The sequence below is a fragment of the Lithobates pipiens genome, unplaced genomic scaffold (genome assembly GCF_037356315.1).
Source record: "Lithobates pipiens isolate NorthernLeopardFrog02 unplaced genomic scaffold, aLitPip1_a1.2 Scaffold_25, whole genome shotgun sequence".
Classification (NCBI taxonomy): Eukaryota; Metazoa; Chordata; class Amphibia; order Anura; family Ranidae; genus Lithobates; species Lithobates pipiens.
The window spans coordinates 85,928,186-85,947,638 of NW_027507787.1; the positions used below are offsets into that span (position 1 = coordinate 85,928,186).

At 44.8% G+C, this 19,453-nt stretch overlaps 1 protein-coding gene across 1 annotated transcript in view; it reads left to right on the forward strand.

Annotated features, from left to right (window-relative positions):
* Positions 1-19,453, forward strand: part of LOC143930356 (membrane-spanning 4-domains subfamily A member 4A-like) — a 431,861-nt gene that overhangs the window by 404,558 nt on the left and 7,850 nt on the right. The window contains exon 6 of the mRNA XM_077454620.1: positions 1,192-1,311. Within this exon, the coding sequence (XP_077310746.1) occupies positions 1,192-1,311 (120 nt within the window). The remainder of the gene's footprint in view (positions 1-1,191; positions 1,312-19,453) is intronic.

Sequence of the window (19,453 nt, forward strand, 5' to 3'; positions counted from 1 at the left end):
TGTAACAGTAAAATATCAGTGATCAATATTTCATGATCATTATAAACAATACTGTAAAAATAAGTCAAACCACACGTTGACTAATAGTGTGAGTGTAGCAGACCAGATAGTCTCACATTATTAGTCAATGTGTGGTTTGACTTATTTGCAGGCAGGTGTTTCATATATCTGAATATCTGCTATGAGCACAATACTGGCTGTTTACTGATGCACAGTTTATTATATTCACTATATGTAGTGATTTAATATGATTTATTTTGTACAGAATTGTTTATAATGACCATGAAATATTGATGACTGGTATTTTACTGTCACACTCATCAACTATTAGCGCCCCCTTATTTTTATACACCCCCCATAATAGGGATCCTGCCTGGCCATCATATTACAGTAGGCCGGATGGGAAGGGATTAAATGTTATGCATTTATACCTTACAGCGTATAAAGGAATTAGAGGAAGCCTCCAATAGTGTAGTATATTTAATTAAACATGCCAACCACAATAGAAAACACACTCACATGGATTATCTGAGTCACAGACTCATTTCCAGCATTGTTAGCTGAAGAATTACGGCATAAGGCTCCGGACAGCTCTTGGCTTCACCCTATGTGCTACGCCACTAGCCGACATGGCTTTGTTGGGGAAAGAAAACAGTAGTCATATTCATTGTCTATACACTCAAAACACACCATAAAAGATTCCATAAGCTTTTTATGGATAAACTTCAAACTTACCCCAGAGAATCCCTAATCTTATGCAGGCATTTCAATGAAGTTATTAATACCACATTTGCAGAAAAAGGACTACCACTCTCTCTTCCTTACTTCATTCTGCAGGTGTTTCTGATCTTTGCCAGTGCCTACATGTTACAGAAACAGACTATATAGTCTATTTGAGGACAGGTGAGATATTAGGGGTCTTCTAAGCTCCTGATTACTCATTAAAGAGAACAAATCTAACCTTCAGGCCTAAAATAATTTTTTATACATGCAAACAAAAAACATAAAAACAGCTGTGGCTGTGAAAGGGCTAAAAGGACCAAAACCCAAATAACAGGGAAAGCGAACCTAACATCCAGGACGCATCCCGACATCCTGTATAATAGACATATACTGCATATATTAAACTAAAACATTCCCCATAAGAATCAACCACTGACTTAATTTTTTTTTTTTTTTTTTTTTTTACAGAATGCTGGTTATGCTGTTATTGCTCTACTACTTGTGATAAATTTGCTGCTCTTCTGTGTCACCGTTTCCACCTCTGCTTTTGAATGCCGGTCTCTCTCAAAAGTACAAAGTGTCACCCAGGTAAGAGACGTATGGGATTTCTATAAAACAAATGTCAAGTCAAGGGCGCATAAGGTGGTAGTGCTACATCTACATGCAATTACTGCTGGCGACTATAGCCTTCCATTACTGTCTGGAACGCATGCTGTAAAACCAGTCAAAGTTGAGCACCAAAAGCTGTAATGGGCAAATACAGCCCCAGCTGTTTGAATTCACCAATGTCCATGCTGTGCTACACCGCATAATGATGAAGAGGTTGAGGAACTATGGAAGCCGCTGTGGACTGTGTATATTGTGATTTCATCAAATCAACCAAAAATCTCATTATTACAATCCTTTCATAGCCCATAAAACATGGATTATGTGAATAAACTTGTTTATGTGCATTAATCTTGTGCATAAACATCACCAAGTAAAAGTATGTGAAAGATCAAAAATATTCAGAAAATGTATGCCATGATGATATTCATACTTCACCCCAACAAAAAGTCTCCTTTGAGTTAATCTACTCTGTACAAAAAAAGTCGTCCTCTATGGATCAAGAGATATGGAAAACGGTGAAATATAAGCCTTGCACATGCAAGGAGATGTGGCGGAGAACAATACTGCTAGCTGCTGGCATGACTGGTATGGCTTCAACGCTTGTATGGCGACTTTCTCAAACGGATTCAAAAGCATTTGTACATGTGGATTAAAATGGAGCCATACAAGGGGTATTGTCATGAACATAACATTGTGGCACAATGCACATAACACTGCAACACACATTGACGTAATGACATATGCACTACATTTGGCCAGATAATATATACAAAACCAAATATAAGGCCAAACAAAAGCCAACTAAGTTGTCATGGTACAGTCATTGGAATTGTACTAATAAACAAAAAACAATATAGAAATGACTGAAAACAAATTGGTACTTTTTCCACCAAAAAGGAAAATGACAAATAAGCCCTCTCCCTCCTTATTCTAAAATTATAGGGGCAAATCTAAAGCCGCGTACACACGGGCGGACTGTCTGGCCTACTTAGTCCGCCGAAACACATTTCAGCGGACAGTCCGCTCTTGTGTGGGCTTCAGCAGACTTTTTCAGCGTGCAGTCTGGCGGACTAAGTATTTCGGAATTTCCGTAATACTGTCCGTCGTACTCGCATTTCGGCGGACAATCCGCCCGTGTGTGTGCCAGTCCGCCGTACTTTTGAAATGAGCGGACTTTTCCCGCCCGGAGAAAAGTCCGCTCATTTCGAGTGGGTATCCAGGTAGGCGGGGCCCGCGAAGGAGACGTCGCTGGCCCCGCCGCCTGGTATGGACTTAAAGGGGACCCCCAACGCCGAAGAAAAAATCGGCGTGTGGGTCCCCCCCAAGTCCACAACAGACCCTTGTCCGAGCACGCTACCCGGCCGGCCAGGAAAGGGGGGCGAGCGAGCGCCCCCCCCCTCCTGAGCTGTACCAGGCCGCGTGCCCTCAACATGGGGGGTGCCATGTGACATAAAGCCATGTGACACCGCCCCTTGTCCCTATATAAGTGGCCGCGCAGTGCGTCCCTGGCATTCCGGCCGGAGAGATCGTCGAGGCAACATCTCCTGGAGAAGAAGAAGAAGAAGAAGAAGAAGAACGGAAGGCGGCGGCGACGGCGGCGACAGAATACCGGGCCACCGCCTGTAAAAGAGCTATAAGAAGGCACGGTGGCCCGGCAGAAGAACCGAAGAGGGGGACAAGACCCCCGAAGTCGGGAGAAGAGGCCGGCGGCGAGGAAGAAAGCCGGACTCCTCCGCTAGTAAAAGAGCTACAAGAAGATAGCGGAGGAGTCCGGCGAGAAGACCCCCGAAGACGGAAGACCCCCGGAGCTGTGCAATAAAGTATTTTATCTCGTGTGTTGTTTTTTTTTGTACTTTTATTTTACAGGTGAATGGGTAGGGGTACATTGTACCCCATACTCATTCACATAGGGTGGGGGGCCGGTATCCGGGGGCCCCCTTATTAAAGGGGGCTCCCGGATTCCGATAAGCCCCCCGCCCACAGACCCCGACAACCAACGGCCAGGGTTGTCAGGAAGAGGCCCTTGTCCTCATCAACATGGGGACAAGGTGCTTTGGGATGGGGGGGTCGCGCGGCCCCCCCTTCCCCAAGGCACCCCCCCATGTTGAGGGCACGCGGCCTGGTACGGCTCAGGAGGGGGGGGCGCTCGCTCGCCCCCCTTTCCTGGCCGGCCGGGTAGCGTGCTCGGACGAGGGTCTGTTGTGGACTTGGGCAGGACCCCCACGCCGATTTTTTTCGGCGTTGGGGTTCCCCTTTAAGTCCATACCAGGCGGCGGGGTCAGCAACGTCTCCTTCGCGTGCCCCGCCTACCTGGAGACGCGCTCGAAATGAGCGGACTTTCCTCCGCGTGTGTGGGCGAGTCCGTTCATTTCAAAAGTAGGGCGGATAGTATGGCGGACTTAGTACGCCGTATTAGTCCGCTCAAAAAGTGGTGTGTGTGGTCAAGTCCGTTCATTCGAAAGTATGACGGACTGTCCGTCGGATTGTCTGACGGACTAAGTTGACCAGACAGTCCGCCCGTGTGTACGCGGCTTAAGAATTCAAAATACAGGCAAAATTATTTCAATTATTTAGGCCCTGAAAATTATGGGCACTTAATTTATAGATCCACCTGCTCTCCAATCTCAAAAGATATTTAACAAATTCACACCTTTCACTCCTATGGTTCCACCCAGAAGCCAGAAAAGGGGTATTTCATGTTATAATTATGATTGTATAAAGCATGGTGGGCTATAGGTGATTGGATATTTTCTTAACATATTTCTGGGATGTGGTCAGAAATTCTGAATTAAAATGGACATTTTGTTTTTCTGCTAAAATGGCCTTCACAACAACGAAGGAGGAGTTAAATAATTCCTTCTGTGTTGCAATTAGCAATATGTCTAGCAATACATCAATCCATTTGTCAGTGTATACATATTTGCAAGTTGAAAAACCCCATGCCTATAGGTGCCCTTATTCTAGAGTCACTTTTGTAGCAATCACCAATTATGCTGTCAAACTAACTGATCCCCTTTTAAGTGTGGATACATACTGTATGTAATAGATGGTAAGATAAAGGTTCACAAGATCAGATATGTACTAAATGGAGCAGAAGATTGGCACAAAATGTCAAAATCCAAAAAAGTTTTATTCCAAGAATGTATAGCAAACACATTTTAGGGGCCCTGTTGTGCTCCCTTCATCAGGACTTAAAATAATTGCAGATAAAATCTAAAAATGTTGTATATTAAAAAGTCTCAGTCCTCTTCAGCAACTGGTACATGTTGCAGTCCATGTTCCAACTATTACTTTACATCCCAAAGTGGAAGGGTCTTCAGCAGGGATGAGCTTTATGTTCGAGTCAAACTCATGTTTGACTCGAACATTGGCTGTTCGCCAGTTCACTGAACAGCGAACAATTTTGGGTGTTCGCGGCAAATTTGAAAGCCGTGGAACACCCTTTAAAAGTCTATGGGAGGAACCACAAGTGCTCATTTTAAAGGCTTATATGCATGGTATTGTCATAAAAAGTGTTTGGGGACCTGGGTCCTGCCCCAGGGGACATGTATCAATGCAAAAATACGTTTTAAAAACTGACATTTTTTCGGGAGCAGTGATTTTAATAATGCTTAAAGTGAAACAATAAAAGTGTAGTATTCCTTTAAATTTTGTACCTGAGGGCTGTCTATAGCATGCCTGTAAAGGGGCACATGTTTCTCGTGTTTAGAACACTCTGGTAGCAAAATGACATTTCTAAAGGAAAAAAATCATTTAAAACTACTCGCAGCGGGGGCGTGGCCGGCGCGTGACTGAAATGGCTGCCTGAGCTCACAGCTCTCCACATCCACGGCGACTTACAGCGGCTACGAGCGGACCCCAGCCTTTTTAACTACTTCGTTCGGCAGTGCGAACACGCGCTGTACCCCGGGATCATGTCGTTGAAACGAAAGGAGACCAGGCTTCCCCGCAAACTGACGGCCTTTATGTATCAGCCGTCCGCGTGGCGAGGCCAAGATGGCGCCGCGGCGGGCGAACGTGTTACCACAGCGGAACATCCCAGTCGTCTTCAAGGGAGAAACGACCGCTCTAATACAAACGACACGCGGGTAAGTCCCTGCGCATCAGGGAACGATTTACGTTCTCCTCCCGGGTCTCCTTCCTCACACAGCCCTGCTAAAAGTAAAATGAGGATGGATGCCTCAGAAACAAACCAGAAAGGAGACAATAGAACAGGGCTGTCCTATGGCCTACCATTACAGAGCCCTCAAACGGATGCCATTGCTTCCTTTCCCACAGTAGGCCAGGCTGTTATGGACACTACCCTCAAGGAAATGCTTATGTCCCTCCACAGCTTCTTACAGTCAGACATAATGTCGGTCATGCAGGGTTTTGGCAATAATCTGGCAATACTGGATAACAGAGTCACCCATTTAGAATCTAATGCTGACGCCATGACTGCCACCATAAACGACATAATTGATTCACAAGAAGCACAGGCCCAGGAAACAAAATGGTTAACTGATAAACTGGCAAATTTGGAGGACAGAGCCCGCCGCAATAATTTTAAACTCCGTGGGGTCCCGGAATCAGTACAAAATACTGAACTTCCTGCCTTTGCGAAAGGCCTAATCAAATCGGTACTCCCAGAAGCTAAAAATATGGAACTACTTGTGGACCGTATTCATAGATTACCAAAACCTGCTTTTTTGCCTGATACCACTCCCAGAGATGTCATTCTCAGAGTGCACTTTTTTCATATTAAGGAGCAATTTATGCAGAAAGTGAGGGCTATGCCAACGTTACCTGAACCTTATACTCACCTCCAAATCTTCGCCGACCTCTCCCAGCACACCCTGAGCAGACGTAGGCAACTGAACAACATTACTAAAACCTTACGGAACAACCAAATCCAATACCAATGGATTGCTCCTGCCAAAATATCCATCAATCATGCTGGATCAAAGCATGTGGTCTCCTCAGTCGAACAAGGGCTGCATATGTTGCGAGCGTGGGCCATTATCCCATCCAATACTGATCTGGTTTCAATGGATCAAAGCAACACAGGTTCCATAATAACCCATCCTCTTCCACAGAGAGGAAATAGGAGCGCACTGCCTCATTAATTGGCTGCGGTACCATATCTTATTAGGGCCGATTGGATGTGACTCCTGATCACACTCGGTCGTATTAGACTGTTACCCCCCTCCAGGGTCTTTTTTTTTTCCGGACACCGGAGTGTCGTTCCAGTACCCTGAGAACTGTTTTTTGTTCTAATCTCACCTTTTTATACCCCAAGTATCACTCTCTCCCTGTTGCTCTAATAACCAACCCCTGGGGAGCTCCTCAGTCTCGTTCCCTATTTTTTTCTTTGTTTCTCTCTTTTTTGTTTGCTTTTCTTCTCCCTCATCCCCTACAGGTATTCAAGTTCATAAGAATGGAAGAACCGCGCTATTCACCACCAGGAGTAGATAAACCCAAGCCTTAGCCAGATAGATATAAATCCTCTATATGTCTAGTATACCTGTATGTAAAACTCTATATAGGCTGCTGCCCCCCGAAGAAAAGGAATCCCCTAATAGGGGTTCTTTTAAGAATGAAAATAATATAGCAACCGGGGTAAAATGGCGCTACCTAAAACCAGGCTCTCATTCCATCTGGACTCATAAAGGGTAGATGTAGGTGAAAACCAGGGTTTTTAACCAAAGAACCCAATAGCCTCCCTAAACCTTATACTAATGAACCCAGGAATAAATGCAGAAAAACACAGCTTCACCCAGAAAATGTTATATCAAACAATATGTGTAATATGTCTCCAAACCAGCAGGAATACTGGTTTCAAGAACTGAAATTCTAATATCAGGGACTAATAATCAAACAAATTAAATAATATGTCTCCAAACCAACGGAGATTCTGATGTCAAAAACTGATAATGCTAACTGTGATTCATCACAGAAACATATCAGTGCTGAAATAGGCCAAAAAACTCCCCACTGAGTATAATGCAACAACCTCAATCCCAAAAAAACTCCAAATTTTAACCAAAAAATCGTAAGATCCCACGTGTACCAAACTCCATGTATGACCCACTGCGATTATAACTCAAGTCGCATATATGCAAACATATATATAAAATGTGTCATTCAATAGTAAACCTATTAACCTAAAATCCCATAAGTACACTATACCAGTGTTTAGTGACAAAGTGTATATATAATGTATCAGTCAATAATAAACCTAAAAACCTGAAATCACATAAGTACACTATATCAGTGTTTGGTGACAAAAATCTATACCCAATAACTAAATGTGAAAAAATGTGCAAACACTCAGAAACCAAAAAACATGACAAACCCAAAATAAAAAATGTGTATATCTATACACACAGGGGGTAATATGAAACTTGATAATATAGCACGACCCCTAGTGATGAAAACCCAAAGAGATGCTCTAAAACATAAAAAACTTATAAATATGTGAAAAATACAAAATACAAATAGAAATAAAAATAAAAATAAAAATAAAAAATGTATTCATAATAAAGTGCAGAAAAATGTATAAAAATATATGGTAAATAATATTTTTATACATTTTTCTGCACTTTATTATGAATAAATTTTTTATTTTTATTTTTATTTTTATTTCTATTTGTATTTTGTATTTTTCACATATTTATAAGTTTTTTATGTTTTAGAGCATCTCTTTGGGTTTTCATCACTAGGGGTCGTGCTATATTATCAAGTTTCATATTACCCCCTGTGTGTATAGATATACACATTTTTTATTTTGGGTTTGTCATGTTTTTTGGTTTCTGAGTGTTTGCACATTTTTTCACATTTAGTTATTGGGTATAGATTTTTGTCACCAAACACTGATATAGTGTACTTATGTGATTTCAGGTTTTTAGGTTTATTATTGACTGATACATTATATATACACTTTGTCACTAAACACTGGTATAGTGTACTTATGGGATTTTAGGTTAATAGGTTTACTATTGAATGACACATTTTATATATATGTTTGCATATATGCGACTTGAGTTATAATCGCAGTGGGTCATACATGGAGTTTGGTACACGTGGGATCTTACGATTTTTTGGTTAAATTTTGGAGTTTTTTTGGGATTGAGGTTGTTGCATTATACTCAGTGGGGAGTTTTTTGGCCTATTTCAGCACTGATATGTTTCTGTGATGAATCACAGTTAGCATTATCAGTTTTTGACATCAGAATCTCCGTTGGTTTGGAGACATATTATTTAATTTGTTTGATTATTAGTCCCTGATATTAGAATTTCAGTTCTTGAAACCAATATTCCTGCTGGTTTGGAGACATATTACACATATTGTTTGATATAACATTTTCTGGGTGAAGCTGTGTTTTTCTGCATTTATTCCTGGGTTCATTAGTATAAGGTTTAGGGAGGCTATTGGGTTCTTTGGTTAAAAACCCTGGTTTTCACCTACATCTACCCTGTATGAGTCCAGATGGAATGAGAGCCTGGTTTTAGGTAGCACCATTTTACCCCGGTTGCTATATTATTTTCAGGTATTCAAGTTCCACTGCTGGTTTCTCATCCTAAGGACTACCTCTGCAACCCTTCTTGGAACCGCACACGCAGATTGATAGACGATCTCTCCTCAACGACATATATTGACGAGTTTCTTGCGCACGAAGCGGACATCGTCCTCATCTCTGAAGTAAGCGACGGTATTCCTACTTTCAGTTACAACAGCTATCCCTCAAGCTCACACCATGACAATAACCATTGTTACAATTAATGCTAAGGGTCTGAACCATCCCGCCAAAAGAGCCTCCTTATGGGCTCTAGCTAAACAAACCAAATGCGACATATTATGTGCACAAGAGACACACTTCCTAGCCAGTAACCCCCCCTCCTGCACCAACAGAAACTTTGCTACCATCTACACAGCCAACGCGGATCAAAAAAAAAAAGGGAGTGCTCATAGCCATTAACAACTCCTTGACTTTCCGACAAGACCAATGTTTTCTTGACTCAGGAGGACGGTATATTATTCTGAAATGTTATATTAATGATGCCCCTTACACTATAGTCAATGTATATGTCCCCAATACACATCAATCTCGTTTCCTACGAAAGTTACATAAAAAAGTTAAGGAAATTCAACATGGCGCTATTGTATGGTGTGGTGACTTCAACTGCACCCCTGACCCTATCCTAGATGCATCATCTCACACCACAAGGAAACGTCCTGAACTAAACTCGCTTCTACATGAACTGGAACTCTATGATGCATGGCCATGTATCCACGCAGACGAAAAAGACTTCACATTTTTCTCTCCTTGTCACAATTCATATTCCCGTATAGACCTTTTTCTCACAGATCAATGGACTCTGCAGAAAATATCTGCTTCAAATATACATCTGACCACCTGGTCTGACCACTCCCCTGTAAGCTTGACCATTGAGGATACCACTAAATGTAATCCAACTTATTTATGGAGATTGAACACCAGGATACTGCAATCCCCACAACATGCACAGGTTCTACAGGACAATCTAATGTCATTCTTTGAAAACAACACTGGCTCAGTGACTGACCCTCATATTCTTTGGTTAGCGCATAAAGCATATATGCGCGGTCTTTTTATTCAACTAGGGGGTAGAGATAAGAGGCAAAGGAGGCAGCGAATGAACACCCTATTGACAGACATCCAAACTACTGATCTCCTTAACAAGCACACTCCCACACAAGCACTTAAGGCTAAACTCATTGCCCTCAGATTAGAACTCAGGGCCTTATTGATCGAAACCCATGACAAACACCAAAAACGATTAAAAATGAGATTTTATGCGGAAAGTAATCAGCCAGGCAAACTGCTCTCCCATCAAATTAAGGGATACTCCACTAAGTTCCGTATTCCTTACGTCCATCACCCACATACCAATGTCAAACTGACTGATCCACAAGCCATCGCAAACGCCTTTAGCACCTATTATAGTGCTCTCTATAACTTGAAAGATAACCAAGACCAACCCCAACCAACATCCCTACAAATCAAAGCATTTTTAGATACAACTTGTTTGCCTAGCCTATCTCCCTCCCAACTATCTGAACTAAATGCACCCTTCACGGTAGCAGAAATTACTCATGCCATCCAATCCTTACCTAACAACAAAGCACCCGGGCCTGATGGCTTTGTGGGTGAATATTTTAAACAATTTCATCATATTCTCACCAAACATATTACTCCAATGTTTAATTCGGCTGCCTCCTCGGCCTCTCTTCCACATGAAATGTTGAAAGCTTTAATCATAACAATTCCGAAGCCAGGGAAGGAACCCACCTCCACACAAAATTTTCGTCCTATATCCCTACTAAACCATGATGTAAAACTCTTTGCTAAAGTAATAGCTAATAGATTGAATGATATTATGCCACAACTGATACACCCTGACCAGTCAGGATTTATTAAAGGCCGCCAAACATCTGACGCAACCCGACGTATGGTCAACATAATCCATCATGCGGTGGCCCATCGGATGCCTTCTCTGCTTCTATCCTTGGATGCGGAGAAGGCATTCGATCGGGTCCACTGGCAATACCTAAAACAAGCATTGGAAAAATTTGGTTTCCAGGGTCATATATTAATGGCTATTTTGGCCTTGTATTCTACCCCCTCAGCACAAGTTTATTGCTCATCCATGTTATCCACTGAGTTTAACATATCCAATGGTACCCGTCAAGGATGCCCCCTTTCGCCACTAATCTTCGATCTGTTAATTGAACCCCTCGCGGCTAAAGTGCGATCCCACACACTTATATCGGGAGTTCCAATTGCCGATAAAGAACACAAGATTAGCCTCTTTGCTGATGACGTGATCTTCACGTTGACTAATCCCTCTTCTTCCCTGGCTTCTGTGCAAAGCTTACTGGATGATTTTAGTTGTGTATCGTATTATAAGGTGAACGTGACAAAGTCTTTCATATTACCTTTAGCCTTGCCTCAACCAATCCAACAACACTTGCGCAACAAATATCAATATGCATGGTCATCAAACTCCCTCACCTATCTGGGCACTGCCCTTACGTCCAACCCTACTGCCTTATATAAAGCAAATTTTGTTCCATTCTTAACTAAACTTCCCGCAGACCTTGCCAATATTTCTAAGCTCACCCTCTCCGCATCAGGCAGACTCGCAGCATTTAAGATGCTCAAACTCCCCCAACTACTTTATTTATTCCGAGCTCTACCCATACCTCTACCATCCTCCTTTTTCACACAAATACAATCCTTGCTCCGTAAATATGTTTGGCAAGATAAAAAACCTCGAATAGCACGACATCTTCTTACAAAACACAGAAGGATAGGGGGCATGGGTTACATAGATATTAAACATTACTATTACGCAGCAATTTTAGCTCAACTTAAAGCTTGGTTCATCTCTGACCCAAACAATCACTGGAGCAATATGGAAGCTTCTCAAATCCTGGGCAAACACTTAGGAAATTGGCTTTTATCCGCACCTAAAATTAGGAAGACAGATCACCGTCTATCCCCAACCATTAAGGCATCCTTGGCAGCATTTAATTATCTATTCGATCACTTACCTACCACAGCCCCTACCTGCGAAATTCCTCTCCCCATAGAGACGCTACACTTACTGATAGCGGATTTACAGACCTCCACTTGGCGGGACAAAGGTATATCCCACATCTCAGACTTATACGACACTGATAACGGATATTTACTACCATTCACCTCCTTACAAGAAAAATTCTCATTGCCAACCACGGACTATTTCAAATATGTCCAAATATCACATTGCCTCCTGAATACTCCCTCTCTCCGACGTACCCTACCGACAGTGGCTTGGCACTACCTATCAAAACAATCCACATCCACCAAAGGTATCTCTCTCTTTTATGCTCTTCTGGATGATAAAAATAGCTTTGAGAAACTACCCCCTATGCTAAATTGGGAAAAAGATCTAAACTCCACATACTCTACACAACAATGGCACCACGCTCTACGCGCTACCTTCATAGCGACTAAATCAGCTAACCTTTGGGATCTCTCCCTCAAATGTAATCTTCGGTGGTACCTCACCCCTACACAAATTCACAGATTTAGTCCTTCCACCGATCCTAACTGCTGGAGACTCTGCGGTTCCCTAGGTACCTTATACCACATCTTGTGGGAATGCCCTAAATTGACTCAATTCTGGACAAACACTTTCCACCTCATATCAGATATCACACACATCGCCTCCCCCCCAACTCCTGAATTGGCACTCCTTAACAAAGGAATTGATAAATACCCACGTAACCTTCAAACCATAATCACTCATATATGCCTGGCAGCAAGACTGATCATTGTACGTAACTGGAAATCCCCTGAACATTTATCTCACACAGAAGTCATCAAACTAACACATATACACGGCATGTATGAACGCATGTATGCAGCGGCAGAAGGTTTCTTATCTAAACTGACACACAGATGGACAGTCTGGCTAGAATGGTATAACAGAACCAAGCCTTTACTTCACTGAGAGGCTCATCTTACTCAGATCCTTGCTTACCTGTACATTCCCTCCTCCCCCCCTCTCGTTTTTTTTTTTTTTCCTTTCTTCTCTCTTCTCTTTCTCTTCCTTTCTTCCCCACTATGTAATCTACTCATTACTATTGATTACTGCCAACAGGTTACCTCGAGTTATTTCCTAAGTTAATATTACTATTACTGTTCTGGATATTCCTTGGTTGAATCTATTTTATACTTACAGTTAGTAAAGATTACTGAAGCAACGTTCAAGGAAAATGTTTGTATTGCACATTGACCTTCACATCGAAACTTTGATCGAGGTAGCGGATCCTCGCTCTTGGGCACAGTGTGATCCCATATGGGGTGCCGGGAACGAAGTCTTTGTACTGTTATAGACCTACCCTTTCTCCACCAGTTTGTATTCCCTTTGTTATATATGTATTCTGATTATATCAGTATTGTATTATCTATTGTCAACGACTCATTGTCAAGTATAATTCCTTACCTTGTATGCTACATACTTCTTGCTTAATAAAAATATATTGAAATAAAACTACTCGCAGCTACAATGAATTGTCGGTCCACAATACACATAAAAATTCATTGATAAAAATGGCATGGGGATTTCCCCACAGGAGAAAATGCATGGGGGGTCCCCCTAAATTCCATACCAGGCCTTTCAGGTCTGGTATGGATATTAAAGGGAACCCCACGCCAAAATAAAAAAAATGGCGTGAGGGTCCCCCTCAAAATCCATACCAGACCCTTCAGGTCTGGTATGGATTTTAAGGGGAACCCCACACCATTTTTTTTTAAATGGCGTGGGGTCCCACTAAAAATCCTTACGAGACCGTACCCGAGCAGGCAACCTGTAGGCCACAGGAAAAGAGGGGGACAAGAGAGTGCCCCCCTCCTGAACCATACCAGGCCACATGCCCTCAACATTGGGAGGGTGCTTTGAGGTAGCCTCTCAAAGCACTTTGTCCCCATGTTGATGGGGAGAAGGGCCTCATCCCCACAACCCTTGCCCAGTGGTTGTGGGGGTCTGCGGGTGGGGGATTTGTCGGAATCTGGAAGCCCCCTTTAACAAGGGGACCCCCAGATCCCGGCCCCCCCTGTGTGAATTGGTACAAATGTACCCCCTACCATTTCACAAAAAAGTGACAAAAAGGCTAAAAAAGACAAGATATGGTTTTTGACAAGTCCTTTATTAATTTCTTCTTCTTGTCGCTTCTTCTTTCATCATCTTTTTTATAGTCTCCCTTTGGTGTTCTTGTTCCTCCAACTTCTTTTTCTCCATCTTCATCTTCCACCGCTCTTCTCATCCCGCATCTTGCTCCGGCTTCTTCTCCACACCGTCTGCACGATCCGCTTCTGTGGGAGTCTTCAGCCGTGTGACGCTTCAATTCTTCTGGCGATTCTTTTTTCCTTGAAAAGTCATTTCGCTATGTTACTGTTTTAAACATGGGAAAAATGCACCACTTTACAGGCATACTATAGACACCCCCCAGGCACAATATTTAAATGAATATTTCATTTTTATTTTTTCACTTTAGGCATTAAAAAAAAATCACTGCTTCTGAAAAAAACTGACATTTAAAAAAAAAAAAAAAAAAAAAATGCATTGATACATGTCCCCTGGGGCAGGACCCAGATCTCCAAACCATAACAATAAGCCTTTAAAATTAGCACTTTTGATTATTCATGTTCGTGTCCCATAGACTTTAACGGTGTTTGTGTGTTCTGACAAACTTTTTGCCTGTTCGCATTTTCTGCTGCAACTGAACAGGAGGTTGTTCGGCTCATCCCTAATGACAACGGTATGATTAGTAGTGATGGACGAACTTCCGACGGGACGTTTCGCGAACGCGGACCGCGAACGAGGCCGACCGTTCGCAAAACCGAACGTTCGCGGCGGGCCCTATTGACTTAAATGGGAGGCGAACTTCGCAAACCTTTAGGTCAAATTTGCAGCCACAAGATAATTATTAGCTGGGCAAACATAGTCCCACCACATGGCCAATGACATAACACATGTATGAGGTGAATTTGGGATCGATAACTACAAGCATTCTTTTTTTATATGGGAAATTGTTCTGACAATTCAGGACTGTGGAGCGCATGAAGGCAATGGAGGAGAGGAAAGGTCAGGGACCAGGGTAGGCAAAGAAGAGGGTGCAGGAGATGATCACCAGCAGCGTGACATACAGCAATGACACATGCACCGTTATAGAGGCATCTGACAACAGCACCGTGATAGAGGGCACTGACATCAGCAGCGTGACATAAAGCATTAACACCAGCACCGTGACATACAGCATTGACAGCAACACCGTGATAGAAAGCACTGACATTAGCAGCGTGACATAAATCACTCACATCAGCACCGTGATATACAGCACTGACAGCAGCACCGTGATAGAGAGCACTGACATCAGAAGCGTGACATACAGCAATGACACCTGCACCGTGATAGAGTCTTCTGACAACAGCACCGCGATAGAGGGCACTGACATCAGCAGCGTGACATAAAGCATTAACACCAGCACTGTGACATACAGCATTGACAGCAACACCGTGATAGAGAGCACTGACATCAGAAGCGTGACATACAGCACTGACATCAGCACCGTGATATACAGCACTGACAGCAGCACAGTGATAGAGAGCACTGACATCAGAAGCGTGACATACAGCACTGACATCAGCACCGTGATATACAGCACTGACAGCAGCACCGTGATAGAGAGCACTGACATCAGAAGCGTGACATACAGCACTGACATCAGCACCGTGATATACAGCACTGACAGCAGCACCGTGACAGAGAGCACTGACATCAGCAGCGTGACATTAAGCACTCACACCAGCACCGTGATATACAGCATTGACAGCAGCACCGTAAGCAGCCCCAGGAGGAAGTCAGCACAGCACAGGGATGGTGTGATCCCCTCATAATAAGAACCCCCAGGAGGAAGTCAGCACAGCACAGGGATGGTGTGATCCCCTCATAATAAGAACCCCCAGGAGGAAGTCAGCACAGCACAGGGATGGTGTGATCCCCTCATAATAAGAACCCCCAGGAGGAAGTCAGCACAGCACAGGGATGGTGTGATCCCCTCATAATAAGCAGGCCCAGGAGAAACTCAGCACAGGACAGGGATGGTGTGATACCCTCATAATAAGAACCCCCAGGATGAAGTCAGCACAGCACAGGGATGGTGTGATCCCCTCATAATAAGCAGGCCCAGGAGAAAGTCAGCACAGCACAGGGATGGTGTGATTCCCTCATAAGCAGCCCCAGTAGAAATATGACACCGCTCAACCTCTTCAAAGAGGAGGGTAGGGGCATATAGTACGGTGTGCTTTTTTGGGACAAGGAAGTGAGCCAAATGAAGAAAGAAGGTCTGTGTGCTTGATTAAAAAAATTGTTTATAGACATATACATGGTCTACTGGTCACATGTGTTGAATTCCTCCGAGATCCATGCCTCATTCATTTTTAGAAATGTGAGGTAGTTAACACTGTCGTGAGCTAGGTGAGTACGCTTATCGGTCACGATCCCCCCTGCTGCGCTGAACGTCCTTTCGGACAGGACACTGGATGAGGGGCAAGCCAACAGTTCGATTGCAAATTGGGCAAGCTCTGGCCAGAGGTCAAGCCTGCCCACCCAGTAGTCCAGGGGTTCATCACTCCTCAGAGCGTCCACATCGGCCGTTAACCCAATGTAGTAGGACACCTGATGGTCTAGGCGTTCCCTGATGCTGGATCCGGATGACACCTGTCGATGGGTCGGCTGAAAGAATGACCTCATATCCGAAGTCACCAACACATCTTCAAACCGGCCTCTTCTTGCAGGCGCTGTTGGATTGGTACCCGCAACTCCTTCTCTGGGAGTGGGAATTGCTCCTCTGCCAGGGCACGCAAAAGCAGAATGCAGCATTTCTCGAAGCAAGGCCTGGAAGTGCTGCATTCTGACAGCCCTCTGCGACGGCGGTAACATTTCCGCCATTTTGTGTTTGTACTGGGGGTCTAAGTACGTTGCCACCCAGTACTGGTCCTTGACCCTTATGCTTTTTATACGGGGGTCCCTATTAAAACACTGGAGCATGAAGGCCCCCATTTGCACTAAAGTGGAAGCGGTGTGGTGGCCTGGCTCCTGCTCATCATCCAGGATAATGTCGTCCTCTTCATTCTCCTCTCCCCATCCACGCACAACAGGGATCCCAGAAAGGTTTAAAGCATGCTCTTCTTGCTCCTCCTCATCCGCCCCGGCACCATCCTCCTCTGACTCCTGATCAGACTCCTGTTGTTGACTTGTCTCAGATAGAGTAGCCCCCCCTGGGAATTCATCCAGCATTGCGACTTTCTCATCTTCCCGCTCCTGCTCCTCCACAGCTTGATCAATGACACGACGCAATGCACGCTCCATAAAGAAGGCATAAGGTACCATGTCACTGATGGCGCCATGGCTGCGACTGACCAGTTTGGTGATCTCCTCAAATGGCCGCAGAAGTCTACATGCGTCGCGCATGAGCAGCCACTGGCGCGGTGAAAAAAACCCCAGCTCCCCAGAACCGTTTCTTTCGCAGAGTTCATACAGGTAGATGTTAACTGCACGTTTCTGCTGGAGCAGCCTATCAAGTATATAGAAGGTTGAGTTCCATCGCGTCGGGCAATCGCAAATAAGACGTCTGACCGGCAGATGGTGTCGCCGCTGAATGTCAGCAAGGCGAGCCATGGCCGTGTAAGATCTTCTGAAATGGGCCGAGATTTTCCTTGCCTGCCGCAAGATGTCCTGGACCCCAGGGTATTTGACAAGGAATCGCTGCACGACCAAGTTTAAGACGTGTGCCATGCATGGCACGTGCGTGATTTTGCCCTGTTTCAATGCGCTAAGCAGATTGGCACCGTTGTCACACACCACCTTACCAACTGTCAAATTGAGCGGTGTTAGCCACTGATCTGCCTGTGAACGCAAAGCTGAAAGGAGTGCCGGGCCAGTGTGGCTCTTGGCTTCCAGGCACAACAGACGCAGCACGGCATGGCAATGTCTCACCTGGCATGTGGAATAGGTTCTGGGGAGCTTGGGCGGTGCAGCGGAAGAGACGCTAGCAGCGGAAAAGGAGGAGGCAGCTGAGGAGGAGAGGGAGGAGGATGGAGTAGGAGGAGAAGGAGAAGAAGAGTCAGGCCTGCATGCAATCCGTGGCGGTAAAACCAAATCTACGCGGGTGCCACGGGTTACATGCTTAACCACTTGCTTACTGGGCACTTAAACCCCCCTCAGTCCCAGACCAATTTTCAGCTTTCAGCGCTGATGCACTTTGAGTGACAATTGCGCGGTCATACAACACTGTACCCAAATGAAATTTTTATCATTTTTTTCCCACAAATAGAGCTTTCTTTTGGTGGTATTTAGTTACAGCTCGGAGTTTTATTTTTTGCTAAACAAACAAAAAAAGATGCAAAAAAAAAAAAAAAAAAATCATGTTTTAATAGTTTGTTATAAAATTTTGCAAACGGGTCATTTTTCTCCTTCATTGAAGTGCGCTGATTAGGCGGCACTGATAGGCTGCATTGGTGGGCACTGATGGGCTGCATTGGTGGGCACTGATGGGCTGCATTGGTGGGCACTGATAGGCTGCACTGGTGGGCACTGATAGGCATAGTTAAGGCGGCACTAATAGGCACAGATAAGGCGGCACCGATGGGCACAGATAAGGCGGCACTGATGGGCAAAGATGGGCACAGATAAGATGGCACGGATGGGTGGCACGGATGGGCACTGATAGGTACCACAGATAGATGGGACTGATGGGCACTGATAGGTGGCACTGATAGGTGGCTCTGATAGGTGGCACTGCTGGGCACTGATGGGCGGCACTGCTGGGCACTGATGGGCGGCACTGCTGGGCACTGATGGGCGGCACTGGGGTGCAGCACCTTTGAGGCAGATTTTGGGTGGCACTGTGGGTGGCACTGCTGGGTGGCACTGTGGGTGGCACTGTGGGCACTGCTGGGTGGCACTGTGGGCACTGCTGGGTGGCACTGTGGGCACTATGGGCACTGCTGGGTGGCACTGACAGGGGGGCACTTACTTTATTTCAGGATGGCACTGCGGGTGGCAGGTGGGCACTGGCAGGGGGCAGGTGTCCGCTTGAATTGTTGGCCGTGATCGGGACTGATGTCCCGAACACGGCCGCCGGCGATCGGCTTTTTTTTTTTCTCCTCGCGCTGTCAGCGCGAGGAGGAATACTAGCCGATTACCGGCTCCGTTTTATCACATGATCAGCTGTCATTGGCTGACAGCTGATCACGTGATAAGGGGTCGGGATCGACCCCTTACACGGATCGGTGATCAGGCGAGTCTCACGGACTCGCCGATCACAGAGCGCGCCGCGCGCGCCCCTCAGGGGGCGCGCAGGCCGCTCGTAACCGGGACGACGTCAATAGACGTAGTCCCGGCAATCTAGGTCCGCGCTAATGCCGTCATTCGGCAATAGCGCGGATCCCAAGTGGTTAACGGCCGTCAGAAGGTTCACCCAGTGGGCAGTAAAAGTGATATACCTTCCCTGCCCGTGTTTGCTAGACCACGTGTCTGTGGTCAGATG